The sequence below is a fragment of the Sciurus vulgaris genome, assembly GCF_902686455.1.
Source record: "Sciurus vulgaris genome assembly, chromosome: 8".
In the NCBI taxonomy this organism is placed as follows: Eukaryota; Metazoa; Chordata; class Mammalia; order Rodentia; family Sciuridae; genus Sciurus; species Sciurus vulgaris.
This window is the reverse complement of record NC_136468.1, coordinates 89,787,765-89,806,744: the sequence shown is the minus strand read 5'-3', so window position 1 is coordinate 89,806,744 and position 18,980 is coordinate 89,787,765. Positions and strand designations below refer to the sequence as shown.

General features: G+C 43.4%; 1 protein-coding gene across 8 annotated transcripts in view; it reads right to left on the bottom strand.

Moving 5' to 3' along the window:
• Positions 1–18,980, bottom strand: part of CREB5 (cAMP responsive element binding protein 5) — a 392,310-nt gene that overhangs the window by 119,129 nt on the left and 254,201 nt on the right. The window contains exon 1 of one of the 8 annotated variants that reach the window (XM_079152565.1): positions 12,433–13,360. The exons of the other annotated variants lie outside the window; for them this stretch is intronic. Within the exon in view, the coding sequence (XP_079008691.1) occupies positions 12,433–12,479 (47 nt within the window). The 5' untranslated portion in view covers positions 12,480–13,360. Of the gene's footprint in view, positions 1–12,432; positions 13,361–18,980 lie in introns of those variants that run through there. 8 annotated transcript variants of the gene reach the window in all.

Genomic DNA, 18,980 nt, shown 5'->3' with positions numbered 1-18,980 from the left:
CAAAGTTAAAAAAAAGATTTTTTCCACAACTTCAAGCAGAGTGCTAACATATAAAGATAGCCCCCTCCCCACTTTTCATGGTCTACATTGACTTGAAAACTTTTAATAAAGTACATTGTTGTTCCCTAGTTTCTAAGCCGACATTGGCAGTCACTGAATGCATCCTTTCTTTCAAAGGAAAAGAAAGAAAGGAAGAAAGGAAGGAAGGAAGGAAGGAAGCAAACCTTGGTCATCCTGGCTTAAACATGAAAACAAAACAGAGGTACAAAACAAGGTAGTTTCACAGAGCAAGTGGTACGGCCCAGCCCTCCCCACCCTGGCTCTCTCCCCACTTACTGTATGCAGCTCGCGCAAAACCCACTCCTTCTGTGCTTCTGCATGTGAAAAATTAGGCTGTAAAAGTGTCAGCCTGCTTTTGTCAGGAATAGCTAGTAAAAAATAATTGGAGGCCATTTAATAGATATGATGCACAACATTCATAAGATAATTAGTCCAGGGATCCTTAATATGTTGCTCTTGAGCTTCCTCATGCCAGGAAGAAAGAATGTTGACATGCGGAGAAGTTATAATATGGCTTATTAAATAGAGAGGCTATAACAGAATTCAGGTTCCCAAGATCATTCCCAGCAACTTGAAAACCTGCTCCTCCCATGCCCTGCTTCCATGATATCTAGCATCTTTGCACTGCAGCTGTTCTAACAAACCAATGGGTGTTTCTACTAGGTTTTTTTTCCCCCTTCTCCAAAGAAGCTGGCATTATAATGTCTGACAAATGATTAGAACAACCATGCATAGTTCTAGACACCAATGAATAAAATATATCCAAGACTGCACATCCCTAGAGTGTATTATTCCACTTACAAAGTGGTATGATTGACACTGGGTAGGATGGCAGCGGGGATTCAAGTATTTTTGAGTTGTGGGGTTATTTTCTGGTAATTGCCCGACTTGAAACTTTAGTTTGTCAATCAGACAAGTTCTCTTAGCCCTATAAATGAGGTGCCTTTTTTTTTTTGGAGGGGGAGGTGGAGGGGGAAGTGGGTATTAAAGGAGAACTGAGAAAGTGGCTAAGCCCCACAGGCCTTTTTTCTTGTCATATAATTGTTGTCAAAAAGATTCACTATTATGTCTGGGGATGAGGGAACTCCGTGGCATTTTGCGTTCAGTAAAAACGTCTCAAACCATTTTTCAAACATTTTGAGGTTTGGCACAAACCTGAAATCCATCTTGCCAAGTACTTTCCCCCCTTAATTTTTAAACCCATGTGTCTTTCAAGGGAAATTTAATCCGTATGTTTCTGATTCATTTACACTTAACTCATCAAAATGGTGTTTTGTAAGAGCTATTTGATGTTCAAGGAGTCTTACGGGCTTCTCCCTTTTTATAAGTCTGAAAAGCCTTTCTTTCTGAGAACCAGAAAATCGTATTTTACCAGCTGTAAGCCAAATGATTAGAGGGGTGTCTAAAATGTAGAACCTGCTGAGTTTAGGAGTGAAGAAAACAGCAGGCACAATGCCATTGATAAACATCCTCATGTCTGCCTGCTCAGAGCTGGTGGAAGACCTTTCAAACTCACTCCTTCCCGGAGAGGCCTGTCCCCTGAGGACATGGCCAGCTGTGAAGATGAAACAGGAAAGAACTACACCCCATGGCAAAAATTCCCTCTGATTCTAGAGATTTGCAATTGAGATTCCCACCTCAGAATCAGTGGAAATAAAATCTGTTTACTAATCATTAGATAAAACTATTGCCTAGGAAATAAAACAATCATCAAATGCCTGAACTAAGAAAGACTGATCGAGGTTAGGTTTGTAGTCCAGTAGTATTGGGATCACCTTCTAAGGACCTCTGGGTAGAGGGGGTAGGTAAGTTACCAGAGGGGATATGGACCACATGGGGCTCTTGTTTCCCATTCTGGACTTCCACACAGCAGGATGTTTGTGTTTGTTTGTTTGTTTTTGTGGCACTGAGGATTGAATCCAGTGGTGCTCTATCACCGAGCTACAATCCCAGACCTTCTTAAGAATCTTATTTTGAGATAGGGTCTCACTAAGTTACCCAGGCTGGCCTCCAACTTGCAATCCTCCTGCCTCAGTCTCCCGAGTCCCTGGGGCTACAGGCGTGTACCACTGGGCCTGACCCCACAGGAGAACTTTAAAGCAAGTACTCTAGGATAAACTCAATTTGAAAACAAGAACTTTCATTTTTGTAAGAGGACATGTAGATCCAGGGAGGAATCTTAGAGTTGGGACAGGGCATCCCAGGTTTCCTGACCCTGGTCCCAGTCACTCAGTGACCTTTCCATTCTGTCAGGGTTTTTCAAGTCTGGGTACAACACATTGGTGGGAAAATTAGCAAGAAATTAGTGAAAACAGGTAAATCATACATCACTAGCATTTTAGAAAAATGAATAAGAGTATGCTATACCCAAGAAACATGCACAGTAAAGATTAAGAATGCACAAAAATTAAATACATATTGTAGAGTTGTCCTTCAGTATACTTGGGGAATGGGTTCCAGGAATCCCCCCTGCCATACCAAAATCTACGGATGCTCATGTTCCTTCTATAAGATGACATAGTATTTGCATGTAGTCTCTGCATGTCCTCCTGTATACTTTAATTCATCTCTAGATTACTTATAATACCTAATACAACATAAATCGTTGCTCCACTATATTGTTTACAGAATGATGATTAGAAAAAAATGCCAGAGGGGTGGGAGGGGTGGGAGGGTAGGGGGAAAAAAATAACAGAATGAATCAAACATTACCCTATGTAAATGTATGATTATACAAATGGTACGCCTTTACTCCATGTACAAACAGATAATCAACATGTATCCCATTTGTTTACAATAAAAATAAATATATTAAAAAATTTTTTTAAATGCCATACAGTGTTTAGTTCAGAAGTAATATTTTTGTCAGATATTTTTGACCTCAGGGTTTTGAATCTATGCAGGCAGAACCCATGGATACAGAACATTGCGTTGACTGTATCCACATATATAAACTGACACAGGATTACATTGGACTGTGATATTAACTAAGATTCTGATGCTGTGACTCATATCAAGACAGTTGCAAAACCACTTTGCCATAGAGAAAACCATGTTTTGTTTGCTGATCATGAGGTCAATGGCACTTTTCAATTTGCCTCATTAGACATCACAGAGCTAGAAAACTCAACATGCCCATTCTCACCTGGGGGAGGAAATCTGGCTGAACACTGGCCTATTCCACCAAAGGTGGCTTCATCCAGTTTAGCAGAAATAGGCAAAGAACAAATGCGGGGGGCCGGGGCAGATAACTGGTTGAGAAAAGAAATGGTCATGCTTGTCTTACTCTGGCAAACAGTAAGCACGATTTCCCACATGCATTTTCCAAACACTTAACCACTGTTAATTAGTTTCAAACAGGCTTCCAAGTTCGGGAGGCATGGTGTCTCATCTCCACACCACACAGCTCTGGAGACTCCCAGGAAGCTGAATCCTATGGTACCTGGCTAATGGCTGTGGGAAGATGAATTGGGTTAATGAATCTTGTGATACAGCATTATGAATGGCGACGCTCAGCCAGCGTCCTCTGCACCTAACAAACGAAGAGCTGCTTCTATGGGAAAGGATACAAGTCATTAAAAGCACTATGAATGACCCTTTGCTCTCTTTTTTCAGAATCATAATGAAGTGACAAGTTTTCTGTGGTCACAAAGTGGGGTGATTTCTTTGGGACTGAAGTGTACAAGTGGGGTTGTTTGGGAATTAGGGTCTAAAAACCATTCCTTAGGTGGGGAGGCAGAGGGAGGAAGCAGTACGATTCAGAGCCCAGAGGTCACATCCTGCAGGTGGGTGGGTGCTGGTTCTGGGGCGGCTTCCAAGTTCTGTCCTCATTGGACATAACACTCAGTGTAGCCAGGGCTCACCAGGGAGAGGGAGGGAAGAAGAGAGTGGGGGGAAAGCAAAGAGCTCGAACTCAGTTTGCTCATCCCACGTCATTTGTGACTTTTGGACCAAGGGACAAGATGCTCCACCCACTAATGAGACCCCAGGGAGCCAATGACTGAGGGCCAAAAACAAGTTATCTTGTCTGCTCCCACTCCTCCTTCCACACCAGAGGCTGGAATGTGCACAGCCAGGTGCCTCCCAGCTTCTGGAAGCCCTGCTAACCTCGGGACTCTTCAGGTTGCTCTTTTGTGTCCCTGCACTTTCAAGTTTTTCTTTACACCCTATCCTGCCCTCCATCCCCAGGATCCAGGACTCCAAAGAAGACTGAGAAGCATTAGCTTGTGCAAAAAGATGCACTTCCTGGCACCGGAAGCAGACTGGCCTGGCAGGACAGAAATGTGCTTCCTAGTGCCTCAGAGCTTAGTTCTGCCTCTGCTGCCAAATGGCTTACTGGTTTCAGGTGATTCTCTTCACATTTGTGGGTGACCTCAATTTCTGAATCTGTAAAATTGTTGAGTTGGACTGGATGATCTCTAAGGTTCCCACATTATCATGGCATTTACAGTTATAAGATTATTATTCTACTGCTGAGGAAATTCCCAATGGTGAGAGTGAATCCAAATCAAATGACATTCCTTGGGACCTGTACACTGAAGCTTCCTCTTTGCCCTTGGAGGAAGGAAATGGCAAAGAGCAGCCATGCCCTGAGCGAAAGCAAGATCTGAATGCAGAATAATAGCCTGGCTAGAGGGAGGTCACACACGATCCACATCAGGGTAGATGCTGGCGAGAGCAAAACTAGAGGTGAAAACGCAACTCGAGAGCAATTTATATCTATGTTTGCACTAAATGGGTTTATTATAATTGCTATTATTATGATTAATTCCAGAGGAATTAAATGGGATCAGCCCTCAACTCCAAAGTGTTGCTGAGCAGACTGAAGTACTATGGTAAATAAGAAGGTTAGGAAGAGGTAGATGTAAAATAAAATTAATTTATGCCATGTAAAAAAGAAACCTACTACTTAACTAAAAAGGATGAAAGAAAGACCCAGCTATTCTTGGTACTGAAATGAACTAATGTAGATCTACTTCTTCTTTTTTTTCCCCCTGAACTGGGTATCAAACCCAGAGACTCACACATGCTAGGCAAACACTCAACCACTGAGCTATATCCACAGCCCTAAAGTAGATCTTTTGTTCTTTTTCTTTCTTTCTTTCTTTTTGTACTGGAGATTTAACTCAGGGACACTTTACCACTGACTCATACCCCACTCTCCGCCCTTTTTGTTTTTTATTTTGAGATAGGGTCTCTCTAAGTTGCCTAGGGCCTCACTAAATAGCTGAGGCTGGTCTTAAACTTATGATCCTTCTGCCTCAGCCTCCTGAGCCACTGTGATTACAGGTGTGCACCATCATGCCCAGCCCTAACGTAGATCTTAAACCTGATCTTCTGACCAATCAAGAGATGGTTACAGCCAGTGGTATGATTTTCTCCGTGTGTCTCTGTTTATAGCCTCACTTGTATGCTGTGACTCAATTTACTTTTCTGGGAGGGAACTATTAAATGACAGTATTTCTTTCCACATTTTTGATGCCTGAAATATATCAGGATCCACACTTCCAAAAAAGTTAGGTGGTTCTATTATTAAATAACATTTGCTGAGCACTTATGCTGAGTACATTACAGTACTTATTACAGTACTATCTTAGATTCCATTCCATAGGTGAAGAAAAGGAGGATAACAAAGTTTCAAGATTGTCAAAACTCACATAGCTAGCAAATGGCAAAATCAGAATTGAAACCCAGATCTGTCTGCTTCTAAATCCACTCATAGGGCACAATAGCACTGGGCCATATTGACTACGAACAATGAGACTCTACCTTTACAGAAGAGCTTGTGTGTGTGTGTGTGTGTGTGTGTGTGTGTTAAATCATATATTTTGTTATCTTTAATGCAGATGGTATACTTTTATACTTCTTAAAGACAAAAAAATTGAAATAATGAAATTGGAGTGGACATAAAAATAATACCAAGTATTAAGATGCAGAGAACCAAGCTGGAAAAAAAAAAAAAAAAAAAAAAAAGTGAGAATCTAGGGTAAGGGAAGCCTACCAGAGATGGGCAGTAAAGATTTTTTTCAAATACTCTCAAATCCCATTCCTGTATAGGCACAGATACTGCCCATTCACTGACGTGTGTTTCCAATACTCCTGTCCCCACCTGCTTCATCAAAAAGAGCTTTTCTGTAGACTTTCCTTTAGCAGTGACTTGGGGCCCATGGAGGGCAGAAAGGCACAGCCAAGTAGGTACATGGGCCCCAAAGGCTGCAAGAGGGCCAGCTGGCCTCCCTGCCATGGCAGCACATGCTGCTCTCAATGTGACTTCAATTGTTTAAAGATCTTTTATTTAAAAAACAAAAAGTTCACAGGCTCCTAAACACAGTCACTCCTGATAGGCATTCCAGATTATACAACACAGCCTCCTGGCCCCGTTTTCCCATTTAGATGAGTGATTGAGTGTGTGCATTAACAGATACCTTGGCGTTGGTTTGGAGCCATGTTATTGCTTTCTCTAGGCTTTGCTTTTTTGGACACATCCAGTTCTATTTCAGTCATTCAGATGGAAAAGAAAACATTTATAAGGTAGAATTCAATTTTGAGCCATCCCATGGAGAGAAAGGAAGATTTCGTTGATAGCTGGATGGATCATGGTTATTTTGTAACTACTGTCCCACTGTCTAAAAAGATAGCAAACTATTGATTAATTTTTCTTGGGGGCAGTGTTGCCTCATCGATCATTAAATAAGCTCTCCTGCCCATGAAGGTACAGGAAGAAAAGACGTATGGCCTTGTAACAAAGTGTTTGTGTACTATGTAGTGGACTCTGGAGTGCTAAATCAAGTCGACTTAGTTTTCAAGGATGTAATTTTTCCAGGGACTGCTCTGATTGTACCAAAATTCATGAAAGCACCCAGTCTTAGAGCACACATTTCAACCAACTAGCAAAGCCTGCAAAAAATCATAAACTGAAATCTGGGCCACAGAATTTTCATTGGCCTGGCCCACGTCTGTCATCGCTGCCATTTTCCTTCCTCCGCTCCTTCCCCATGTCTCGGCTCTCTGACCGCCCGCTCAGGCAGAGACTTTCACACACATCTTTCTGCACTCCGATGCGAAGGCAATCTCCTTCGAGGGTCATGAGAACCAAATGAGGAGAGGGCAGGAAGGAAAAGCCAGGCTCTCACTCGCAGCTGCTGCCATTTCTTGAAATTCAGGTCCAGGTTTGTCCACCCTGTTTTCTGTCAGGGCAGAACTAAGGTTAATTCTCAAGACTATGCTGTGTTAACCTGGGTTTTCTGACCAATGTCTACTAAGTAAAATCTTTTTGTTTATTTTCATGTTTTTTTGGTACCAGAAATTGAACTCAGGACCTGGACGGAGCATGCTAAGCACACACACACTCTCTCTGAGCTACACCTCCAGCCATTAAGTAAAATCTGAAACAATGTTTATATCGTGCAGCTTGAGACACCCTAGGGCCCAATCCCAGCACAGGTTTGCACATCTTATCATGGATGTGCCTCTTGGGCCCCATCGATGTCACATAATTTGTCCAACTCTGCCATTAAAGTTGTTTTCCACTTGTCACTTTCAAAGGCCCCTTCTCTTCACTCTCCAAAAACACCATATATACCACCAGAAAAGATATGTGAGAGGAGACAGCAAGTTTAAAAGGTGGCCTCGCCCAGCTGAAAGTAATCCTCTCAAACTTCTTTTGGTAGATGGAGCAGGGGATAGAATCCCGTTCTCGTGACTGAATTCACTCACTTCCCTTGCACTTCATCATCTCATTCACAAAGTTCAGCTGAGCACGAGTGAGATGACAGGGTCCTTTTTCCAAACTGCATTGTCCAGGATCACTCCACCTGCTACCACTTAGGCCACGGGGAATGTGGCAGATTTTATTGATCCTAGTCTTCACCTCACTTTAACTAGAATCATCCTAAAGGATGAACATCTCTGTTTCTAGCACCTGATGTGATCTCAGACCTCCTCGATTTCCAGAATTAAAAAGAAAGCAGTAGGAGCTGAGAATGGGGGCACACACCTGTAATCTCAGCAACTCATGAGGTTGAGGCAAGACGATCACATATATGAGATCAGGCTGGGCAACTCAGAACTTGTTTCAAAATTGAAAGGGATAAGACATAGCCCTTGCATGCACTCCCCAGTATCACAAAGAAAAAAGAAGAAAAAGGAAAAAAAAAAAAAAAAAAAAAGACATCACAGAAGAGCAGAAGAGAGGCTATAGAAAGAAGTCTGAGTGATGTCCACAATAAGAAGTCAGTTGGAGTCTGGGGAGGTTGCACCTGTAGCACCAATCTATGCCAGGAAGGTCCCATGTTGCCATTCTCAAAGCTTACTGCAGCTGAAATTTCTTCCCTACCATCTCACTGTCTGCCAGGGGCTTTAAAAGTCACTTTTACCTGTCACCAAACTGCCACATGGTTTGGTTATCCTCATTGTACAGAGAGAAAATAGAACCTACGACACAGAGAGGTTCTTTGGCTTGCCAAAGTCACACAGGTAGAAAGTAGAACCGTGAATTGAGCCAGGCATGGTGGCACATGCCTACAATCTCAGTGGCTCAGGAGGCTGAGACAGGAGAATCGCAAATTCAAAGCCAGCTTCAACATTTTAGCAAGGCCCTAAGCAACTCAGTGAGACCTTGTCTCTAAATAAAATATAACAAAGAGCCAGGGATGTGGCTCAGTGATTAAGCATCCCTGGGTTTAATCCATAGCACCAAAAAAAAAAAAAGGTGATCTGAATCCAGGTCTTACTCTTTTCAGGAGACCCAGCCCTACTTCCCTGATCAGTATCCACACAACTTTAACAAGGAAAGAATGGGAAAGCAAGGAGAAAGAACCCTGAGCTTGGCACTAATTTATGGCCACACAGCCCTGGACAATTGATATCACTATACTCTGTGACCCTTCTGTTGTGTCACCAAAGCCACACCTCCCCCTTCACCTACTAACACTAAAGCAGGGCCCCTATGGAAGGCAAAGCCACCGTTGAGGCCATGCCCCTAGGAAATAGAAACCATGGACAATGCCATCACAATTCCCCAACTGGCTATCTGATAATTCATAGGCACAGCCCTCAGACCCTTGTGAGACCTAGTGTGACTGGTGTGTCTGACCCTCCATTTTTACCTCAGTGAGAACAACATACACACAGAAGAGTTCAAGTTCAACTGGGACAAGTTGAATCCAATCGATAGATTATATCAATGCCCAAATCCTGGTTGTGGAATTGTACTATAGTTTTGCGAGACGTTGCCTTGCTAAGTTGCTGAGGCTGGTCTCGAAATTTCAATCCTCCTGCTTTAGCCTCCCAAGTCTCTGGAATTACAGGTATGCACCACCACACTTGGCTCTGAATTATGTCTTAAAACTGTAAGTGAATCTATAATTATCTAAATAAAGTTTTCAATTAAAAAGCAGAAAGAATCAAAGCAAAACACCAAAACAAATAAGATAGCCATCGAACAGTGAAATTACCCTTCTGGGTTACCATAAGTAACAGTGATGAACCAAGATAGCAGAAGTGCCACCTAGTGTCACAAGGCGAGTGCTCCTCACCTTGTCTCTCAGTCATGAGCGGGGCATTTCTGATTATGGGTGAACAACTCACAGCCAAGTCAACATAAATTGTAATGCTCTAAAAAAAGCAATCATGCCCTCTTTATTCCTGAAGAGTCCCAAGCATACAATTGGCGCTTGCCTAACTATGCACAATGACTAATAACCTTCACCATGGATTTCATTTCAGCTCGAGTAATTTCTCCCCACAGATCAGTGTAGTAATAGTCCTTCCTACGCACAATTAATCCAGATCTGTGAATGCATAAGTGCATGCTTTACAATGAGGCTACTACTCCAGATACAAAAATATGCACTTTATTAAGAGGCTACTACCTTGGAATGTGACCGAAGAAGAGCAATAGAAGGAAAAAAATTGTCTATTTAACAAGTTCATACAGTTTGCCTTTCATGATCTTTTGAAGTTTTACATCTTAAACCTCGTTTAAGACATCGACATCCATCCCTTAGGGGCCAGGAATGTAGCTCAGTGGTAGAGCATGTGACTAGCATGTCTGATGCCCTGGGTTCAAACCACATCATTGCAAAACAAAACCACAACAAAAACCAAAACTTGATCTTATGTTGGAATTATAGAAACATATCAGATTGTGATGTACTCTTTTGGGGGAATAATTTTGCCATAAACCCTACCCTGCACTGTCTGAGTAGGTGAAACACAACAGCATGTGGGTTCTTAGCACTGTTTTATTAGTCTGAAGGACATGCAGCACCTTCTTGGAAAGTTTACTGGGCAGGTAAATTTCCTGTCTTTTCCACCACTTTTTTGACAGACTAACCTAGGCAATAATGCTCATTGAGGTCTCCTCACAAGTAGCACTTGAAAACTAAGAATTTTACTACATAAGGAATCTTCTTGCCAGAAAGCAAAAACAAAGTAGGAGAGGGAAATCTCTCTGCACCCTTCCCCATTCATTTCTTCTGGGGCACTAATTCATCTTGAATTTAAAATGTGTCTTTCTCTGAAAAGTTATGCCAAGTACCTTTCGGCATTACAAAAAAAAAAAAAAAAATCAAAAACAGACACAGAACTTTCCAGAGAGAAGTGACTTGGGAGATCATCTAAGGTCAATTCTACATATGAGAGAAGGGCTTATTGCCCACCTTGTCAAGTCCCTTACTGTAAGATAGTCCCTTCCATGTTTTAAGTGACGTGCTCAAGGTTAAGTTCAGGGTTAGTACTCTGGCCTCTCATCTTCTATCCCATCAAGCTGTTTCCTCCAAAAATTACTTCTACCCCCACCTCATTCCTCTGTCCCAAAATGGAGAAAGGAGAGAAGACCTATAAATGATTAAGCACATCCGCAACATGCATTAAAAAAACACATAAGTGCCCCATGCTTGGTGTACACCCAGCTGATGATGGTCAAGACTAAGGAAGGCCACGAGAAGTTCAGGAGAACCCAGAGTTTGGGTGTGTGGGGTTTACGCTCACCTTCTAGAGACCTCCCATTTGTAACTAATAATGCTGAATTGTTTCAAAAAGAACTCAGCCCAGGCAGTGCTAAATCTATTTTATGAAATAGAGACGTAGGAATAATTTTCAAAACATAAAAGTCTCTTTCTCTATGAGATCCTTAAAGCATCAGGAACACTATCATTGACACCCCACCCCCATGCATTAAGAGTTAATTTCTTACTCTCAAATATTAACTAGCCATTTCTGAGACAAATCAATCAAGAAGTTTTTATCCTTCCCGCTACCCCCACATATTATCTTCATTATAACTCAGGAATCTGAGTCTTCAAGACAGTGCTAGATTAAGTTCATTGTCAAGTGCAACAACTGAAAGTTAAAATTCTCAAACAACTATGCAATCCCTTTTTCACCTTAGCAGAAGTAATAGGTGAGAGTCTGTAACTACTTTTAAGGATCATCATATACTACTTTAAAATTCTGCACAATTTTCAATAATAAATGAATAGCATTTTCATTTGCAGTACAACACACCAAATAGTTTTCCAGTCATTTACAATTTGCCAGTTACACTCAAAAAGTTTCCCCACACCCACACACCATCATTCGAACCTTCACGAAAAGACAACCGTTTTTGAGCCATTTAAATGAGAGAGAGAGAGACAGGGAGAGAGGGAGAGAGAGAAAGGGAATATATCCTGGTGGAAAACAATATACAGCTGTGATAATATCATGTTTTTTTTTAAATACCATAATATAGTTTTACTTTTAATAATAAAAGATAAAAAAGGGGCGTCTGTGAATAATTAGAGATTGCAGTCTGAAGCCAGTTACAGTCACTGCAATTGATAATAAACTGAAAACCCCTTGAGAGCAGGTAAATGCTTTGCAACCCTGACCCCCTGGCTCTCACGTTACTTAACTACCCTGCGGTTCTTGCATTACATCACCATTCAAGCGATTGGTCCCTGCGTTTTAACTCTCTCCCTGTCTCCTCCGATTAGGAGCGACACCACAGCAGAGAAACTTCCACCGAGTTTGCTCTTTCTCGCTTCGCTTTTTATTTGTGGCCTCTTTGCTCCTGTGGCTTTAGTTTGCTTGTCTTTTTATTTTGCGCAGCCCGGTCTCTGCTCAACTCATTCAGGTCTCTCTACTAGAACAACAACAAAAAAACTCTGATCAAAGTGAAAAGAAATGCCTCTTCGGGGCAAGAAGAGGAGCGGAGGGGCTGGGGAAAGAGGAGAAGGAAGAGGAGGGGGAACAAAGACGGGCAGAAACGAGAGATGGGGGAGAAAAAGAAGAGGAGGAGGAGGATGAAGCCTCAAGAACAGAAAGCAGTAGGGGCCAAAAAAAAAAGTCTCTAAAATCAAGAAAAAGAAAATAAAATTAAAAACAAACCTCATGGACATCACTGAGGCTGAATTCCCTCCTGAGGTGCAGAACATGAGAGCTCTGGAATGAGTGTGTGTAGAATTTGAGCCAAAGCTTAACTAGCTTGAGTGAGTCATATCCTTCCCATTTGATTCCAGGCCAAGCGATGATGTAATGCTCTGGCCCTTCTTTAGCGCCTAGCTCTGGCTCTCTCCCTCCAGCTTGCTCGCTCTCTTTCTCCTGGGCTCGCCCTCCTCCCCCTTCTCCTTTTTAGCTCAGTGCTGGTGAAGTCACCATTTAAATCTGGCAGAACTGAAGCAAAAACTTCAATGTAACCAAAACAGCCCCAGGCCGAGTTCCAGGCTCAGGGAGCCTACCCTGTGCAATTGCCCTTAGAAACCGGTAAACAGAGGAGGAAACAGTGCCGCCTCGGGATGGCCTGACAGCTGCCATCAGACAGCTCAGAGAGGGACCCCGGAGGTCTGCAGCCAGGGGTCCAGTGGTTCTGATAAAATAATAATGATAATAATGAAAAGAAAAGCTGATTTTTTTTTTTTTTAAAGTGCCCCTGCCTTTGGAAAAGGGGAAATAACAAGGAAGAAGCATGTAGAGATGGGGAAGCAGGGAGTGAGAGAGCAGGTTGGAAGGACCTAGAATGAAAAACCAACTCAGCCGGGGCGGGTTTCAGTTCAGAACCAGGTGACAGGGTTTCCATTGCCCAGGGCCCTTTTTTCCTGGAGCGGGGTGGGATTTTCTGTTGCTGAATGCCAACTACCTCCCCTCCAGAGACTCCTCGCATCTGACCTCCCTGTCAGCAAGGGCAGAACCACTTCTGGTCGAAACACGCGCCTGTGTCTGGAGCCATCAAGAACTGGGAAATCACAGCAACTTCTGCGCTGGCCCGTGCTGGCCTCCTTCTGATGTACTCAAGCAAAAGGACCCTAGCTGCAAAACTCCTCCCTGCCTTTCTGAGACCAGCAGGCTGCTCTCAGGTGAACTGTCCAAACAGGGGATCAAAATAGGTCCTTCCTTAAAATGAGACAGGCCACTGCTTTCCTCCACCTATTGCAGGGGTGCCCTGGGGCGGGTGGGGCTGTCTGTGAATCTAGAGAGGATACAGGGAGAACAAATAGAATGTGTGTCTCTTTTTTTAATAACAGAGGTTGGAAAAACAGCCAGGGATGGGGGGGGGGGTGGAGGGACAGCAACCTTATCCTTCACAAATGTCAGTGAAGCCCTTTTAATTGCTTCACACTTCCTAGACCTAGTTGGGACACTTAGCGGCTTTGCTAGCAAGGTTTTTTAACCCATCTCCACTCAGCTTTCTATTTCCCCTCACCCTTCATGCCTCTTTCAAAAAAAAAAAAAAAAAAAAAAAAATTTGAAAACGGGAAATTCACGAAAAAAATTTTTTAACCACAAAAGCAGAAGAAAGGCATTAGGCTGCAATTTTTGTTTGTTTGTTTGTTTTTCCCTCAATCATGATCACAGCTTTTCTATAGTCTGTTGCCCCTAATCGCTTTTGTGGCCAGGGACTCAGGTAAGTAATACTAACGTATGTCTTTGCACATTGTGGAGCAGAGTGGATCATGTCTTCCCAACTCTGTTTTTGGAGAAATCTCTTTGCTTATTAAAGATATTTGCTGCTGGGGCTCAGGGTTGCTCCTCTGAATCCCTTGGAATTTAAATCAGCTTCCGGTACCATCCCTGTCGTTAGCACGAAGGGTTAAAAAAGCGAGATTTGCCCAACAGTCTGCATGACCCCCAGGGGCTATGGTGGGAAGAGCTTGCTCCAGCAGGCTGCCCTCTGGCATGACATCCTCAATTGATGCTGATGCCACAGTGGCTCCCAGTGACACCTTTATCAAGGCAGGCAGCTCTGAATTAGAGGTGATCAGCCATAATTACAGCTGGCGCCACTGAAGCCTGTGGCCTGACAGCAGCGAATGTGGTTGTTATAAAGTTTGGTCCACCATGTCAGTGGCCTGTATAACTCATTTATGTCTGACTCGCCAAGAAGCCATTGATTTTTCTTCTGCTGCAGGGAATAAATAAAACAAAATTTTTCAATAGCGCCTACAAGCCTTTACACTTCAAGGCAGGTTGACAAGATTTTACATAAACGACTTTCTCGTTTTTAAAAGAGCTATGGACCATGTTGAGTGGCATAAGGACTTTTATTCTTCCTGTTTTATCCCCCACACAATTTCCTCCCCTCGACTTAGTTTTCATATTGAAATATTTTCTTTATGTTATTATTTTAGATATATCAAAATGGATATGTGGTAGAATTTTCCAAATTTCTATCTTCCTATGAACTCACTGGGAAAATGCTCCCTCTAGAATTTTTCCTATACCACATCATAAGGACTGGGTTAAGTTGCCAGATAAAAGACCCCTGATGCTTTCTAGTGAGTTAGATCCTGTGCTAGAGTAAAGATTCTTTAGAGGCAGCTGTCCTGGACCTTCCCTGGAAAGCAGCAGAGATGGCAGCTTTGGCTAAAGTCAGGCCCAACCCTCTGATGAGGCCCATGAGCATCAGTGCCAAAAGGAGGAAGGGGCTGAAAGCAACCGAGGGGATCCACATGCCACTGAGCAGGGAGTTATGACTCCAGTGGTGTTGGTGCTTCTGGAGTCGGAACTCTAAAGACTGGGAGATACCTGACCGTATCTGATGACAAGGATGCCATTAAGCCACCAGAGTCCCAGAGCACACTGATAGCCTGGTACAACATCTTCAAGAGTGCTGGCTGGAATTGAGATCAACCTCAGAGGTTAAAGGGGCCTGAATAACTACATTTTCACTTAATGAAACTATGGGTTAGAATGTACACATTCCCTCCTGCCACTTCCAAATCAGGCATTATCACTGGCTGCTAGGTGTCTCCTCACTTGAGAAGAAACCCTGCTTTCCCATTTTCCTTCCTGTGAGCAGCTAATGATAGGGAATATCCTGTTCTCAAAAGGAAATTCCCCTCCGACTCAAGAGCTTCCTTTTTCACCCATATGGCCCTCCAGTGGTCTTGTCCCTCTTGGCCCTTCCCCATTCAGGCTGCTGCTCTGAAGAAGGGGTGCTTTGTAGGTAGGAGTTCCTACCATGCTGGATCCCAGTGGGAGCCTCTGGAGAAGGAGCCCCTGGCCACAGGCTGGGCCTCCCAATTAGCTGGCTGGCTCAGGAATGCTTACAACGCCCTCCTCTGCAGAGCTGTCATCCTTGGGGAGAGGGTGGCGGGTACCGCGCAGCTGTTTGGTGTAACTCACTCATGGACTCCCAGCTCCTGATGACACGTTCGGCTCCAAAGAGGTGGAAACCTCTGAGATTTGAGCTTGGAGTTCAAAATGCGTTTGGACTCTCTCCAAAACAACCCCACAGAAAAGGCACAACTGGAATTGCAGAGACCGAAGTGCACAACAGCCAGCAAAAAGTAAACTCCATGTGCCTGGGGTGAACTTCTGAGCTCGAACACATTATGGACACAGCCAAGAGAAGAAACAATAAAGACCCTTCCTGGGGAGAGCTGTGTTTTTTGTTTTTTTGGATTTTTTTTTTTAGCTTGGCATTTATTCTCCATAAGGAAAAGCATATCATCTTCTCTCAGACAGTGTTTTTAAAATTTAACCCATGATTCCTACAGTCCCAGGGGAGTTTGAGGGGCCAGATAATTTCAGAGTTAAATAAGCTATAATGACTATCACATGTACCCAGCCATAAACCTAGTATTAAAAATTATTGAGAAAAAAAAAAGTGGCATCTCTTCCTTTTTTAATTTACAATAAGCATCCAGGTGGTTTTCTAAGGCCTCCTTTGCAAATTGCTTCCAGCGAACCTTCCGGTCATAGACCACTGCACACCCACATGGTGTCATTCAACATTCCCTTCGACTTGGGTGTCCCGTGTTTTCACAGTGGACAGGGGCTGAGGGGCTGTCTGCAGCATGCACCCTAGGCCCTGTGCAAGCAGGATTAGCTGGCTTAGATCACTGGGTCTGTGAAAGTCAGCTCCAGGCACGTCCAGGGAAAGAGTAAGAGAGTCATCTGTCCTTGGTTATTCTTCTCTGCATATCCCACAGCCCAACCTTGCACCAAGTACCCTCAGGCAACTTGCTGGTCTTTCCTGTGTCAAAATGTATTTGTAATGCACCAAAGGGGCAAGGCTGAATGGATCTCAGATGAAGGAATGGATCTCTAATGAGGGAACCATCTAGGAATAGGTACTGGGAGGTTATGACAGCCTTTTATTTTTATTTATTTATTTGTTTGTTTGTTTATTTATTTATTTATTTTTGTGGTGCTGGGGATTGAACCCAGGGCCTTGTGCATGCAAGGCAAGTCCTCTACCAACTGAGCTATATCCCCAGCCCCATGACAGCCTTTTGATCAGCTCATAAATATCATCACAGATTCTGCCTACTCATAGTTGCTTTGTTTCCTTCTAATTTCTATTCTATCCTTAAAATATGTATGTCATTGTATCTATCACAGCATCTGAAAGGTCCTAACACTTGATGTACATTTGTCAAATAAACAAATGAGTGAATGAATAGACTCTTCACTCCGGGTATTACCCTTTTCATAATCTCCTTGCTGGATCTCCAGTCTCGGGTAGGAATGCCCGTTTGGGGCATCCTGAACCAGACTGGATGCCAGCAACAAAACAGTTACAGAAAGCACTGATTCCTGTGCTTGTCTTCCCAGCAGCCATGGCTTCTTCAGGGCTGACACCATGCTCATTCATCTTCACAACCTGACTGAGCAAGCACCTGGCTCACACGCAGTAGGTCCTCAAGAAATGTGAATGAGACTGGACCAATGACAACATAAGCTGCTCAACTTTCCCTGGAGATTTTCTCTCCTGATAGTTCTCATTCCTTTTTGCAGTCTTGCTCACACTACTTCTTTACATTTCTTAAGAAAAAATGTATCTAGAAGACCCAGAATCTAGAAGACCTAGAATCTAAATGCCAAAACCCTGGGCTACTGGGGGCCTTCTCTATCCCTACACTGTCCCTTTTCCTCTTGGAGGGTTTAATTTCTTCTTGCCCTGCTTTTCCTGCTTCTATATGGTAAGGATGTCAGAGGAGTTCCCTGAGGTTTGCATTGGAGCCCTGACACTAGACTACTGTCACCAGTGTCCTACATGAAGCATTCAGGGGAACTGAAACGAGGTGAGAGGGACAGGAAATGATGCTACTCACATGGTTACTGAGGCATCCTAAGGAAAGGGAGCCTGATCCCAGGACCTCCTCATGCCTGACCAAATGGTGGTGTGAATCCTACTCAGGGTCCCTATGACCCAGGGTTGGAACTTCAGGAAGAATTCAAAAGAAAAAAGAAAAGATAGGGAGTCCCAACTTTTGCAAGCAGAAGGTTATGCAGGATCCAAGACTGCTGATGCTGTCACCACGCTGAATTCATGTTTAAGCACGGAGCAGGCCATTGTACCATTGTAGTTCATCAGGACTGGCTCAGAGCACTCATGCTTGGGAGACGTGGGCAGCTGATGGAGCAAGAGGAAGGGCTCCAGGGCAGGACTGGTGGGGCACCTGGTTGAGGGAGGTAATCTACCAACTACCCACTCCCCACTTGGACCAAATACAGTGACTGTCAGTCTGGATGACAGCAAGTGAGGCACCAAGCAGGCACCACTAAGCAAGCACTCACTCTGCAGCAGGGCAGCCACTGCCCAGCACTGAGACTGGGGGAGCGAGCTCCCCCTTAACTGTGGAGCTGTAGGGGCCTCGTTGGTAACTCCTCATCTAAGCCCTGGTTGGTGAGGACTCACTTGCTCCGGGTATTCAGCAAGCGCTGGTGGGCTCAGTAACATAATACTAGGTGCTGCTCTGAGCCAGTTGAAGGAAGAGGTGATGATCCACAGATTTGGACTTCTTGGAAGTGTTATCTTTCATCAATCTCTCTTTTTTCTCAATTGCATATCCTTTAGATTTCCATTCTATTTTTTTTTCTCTTGTATTTGTCGTTTGTGCAGAACATCAAAATTATGGCCTTCTCTGTCCTATCTGTGAGAACATATGGAAAGTGATAGCTTTTCTTTGTATCATAAGACGAACATATAATATGATCCTTAGTTACTATGAGTTGACATTTGAAATAAAAGTTGTCTGACACTGGAGTCAGGGATGCAATCACAAAACCTCACCTCATTGTTTGGTATTAATGCACTAGTTCTGTTTATAATCCAGGCATAACTCATGAACTGTGTGTCCAGAAGCAACCCGTGATATGGGCATAGCAAATGGGAAGGGCAGGTATAAAGGGGGTCCACTAAACATCATGATTCTAATCACAGATTTTCCAAGGAATCAGGTTGAAATAGAGGCAGAGAGGAATGGATACTTTTATGGAATAACATCCAAAAGTAAAAAATGCATGGATTGGGTGTAGCTCAGTGGTAGACCTTTTGCTTAGAAAACACAGGGCCCAGGTTCAGTCCCCAGCACTGGGGGGTGAGAAAAGCAAGAAATGTAGAGGGTTGCTTAGTTCAGGCAATAAGCTGAACTCACACTACCCATCTGGCCTGGCCACCTTCCTTCCACTACTGAAAATCTCACCAAGGC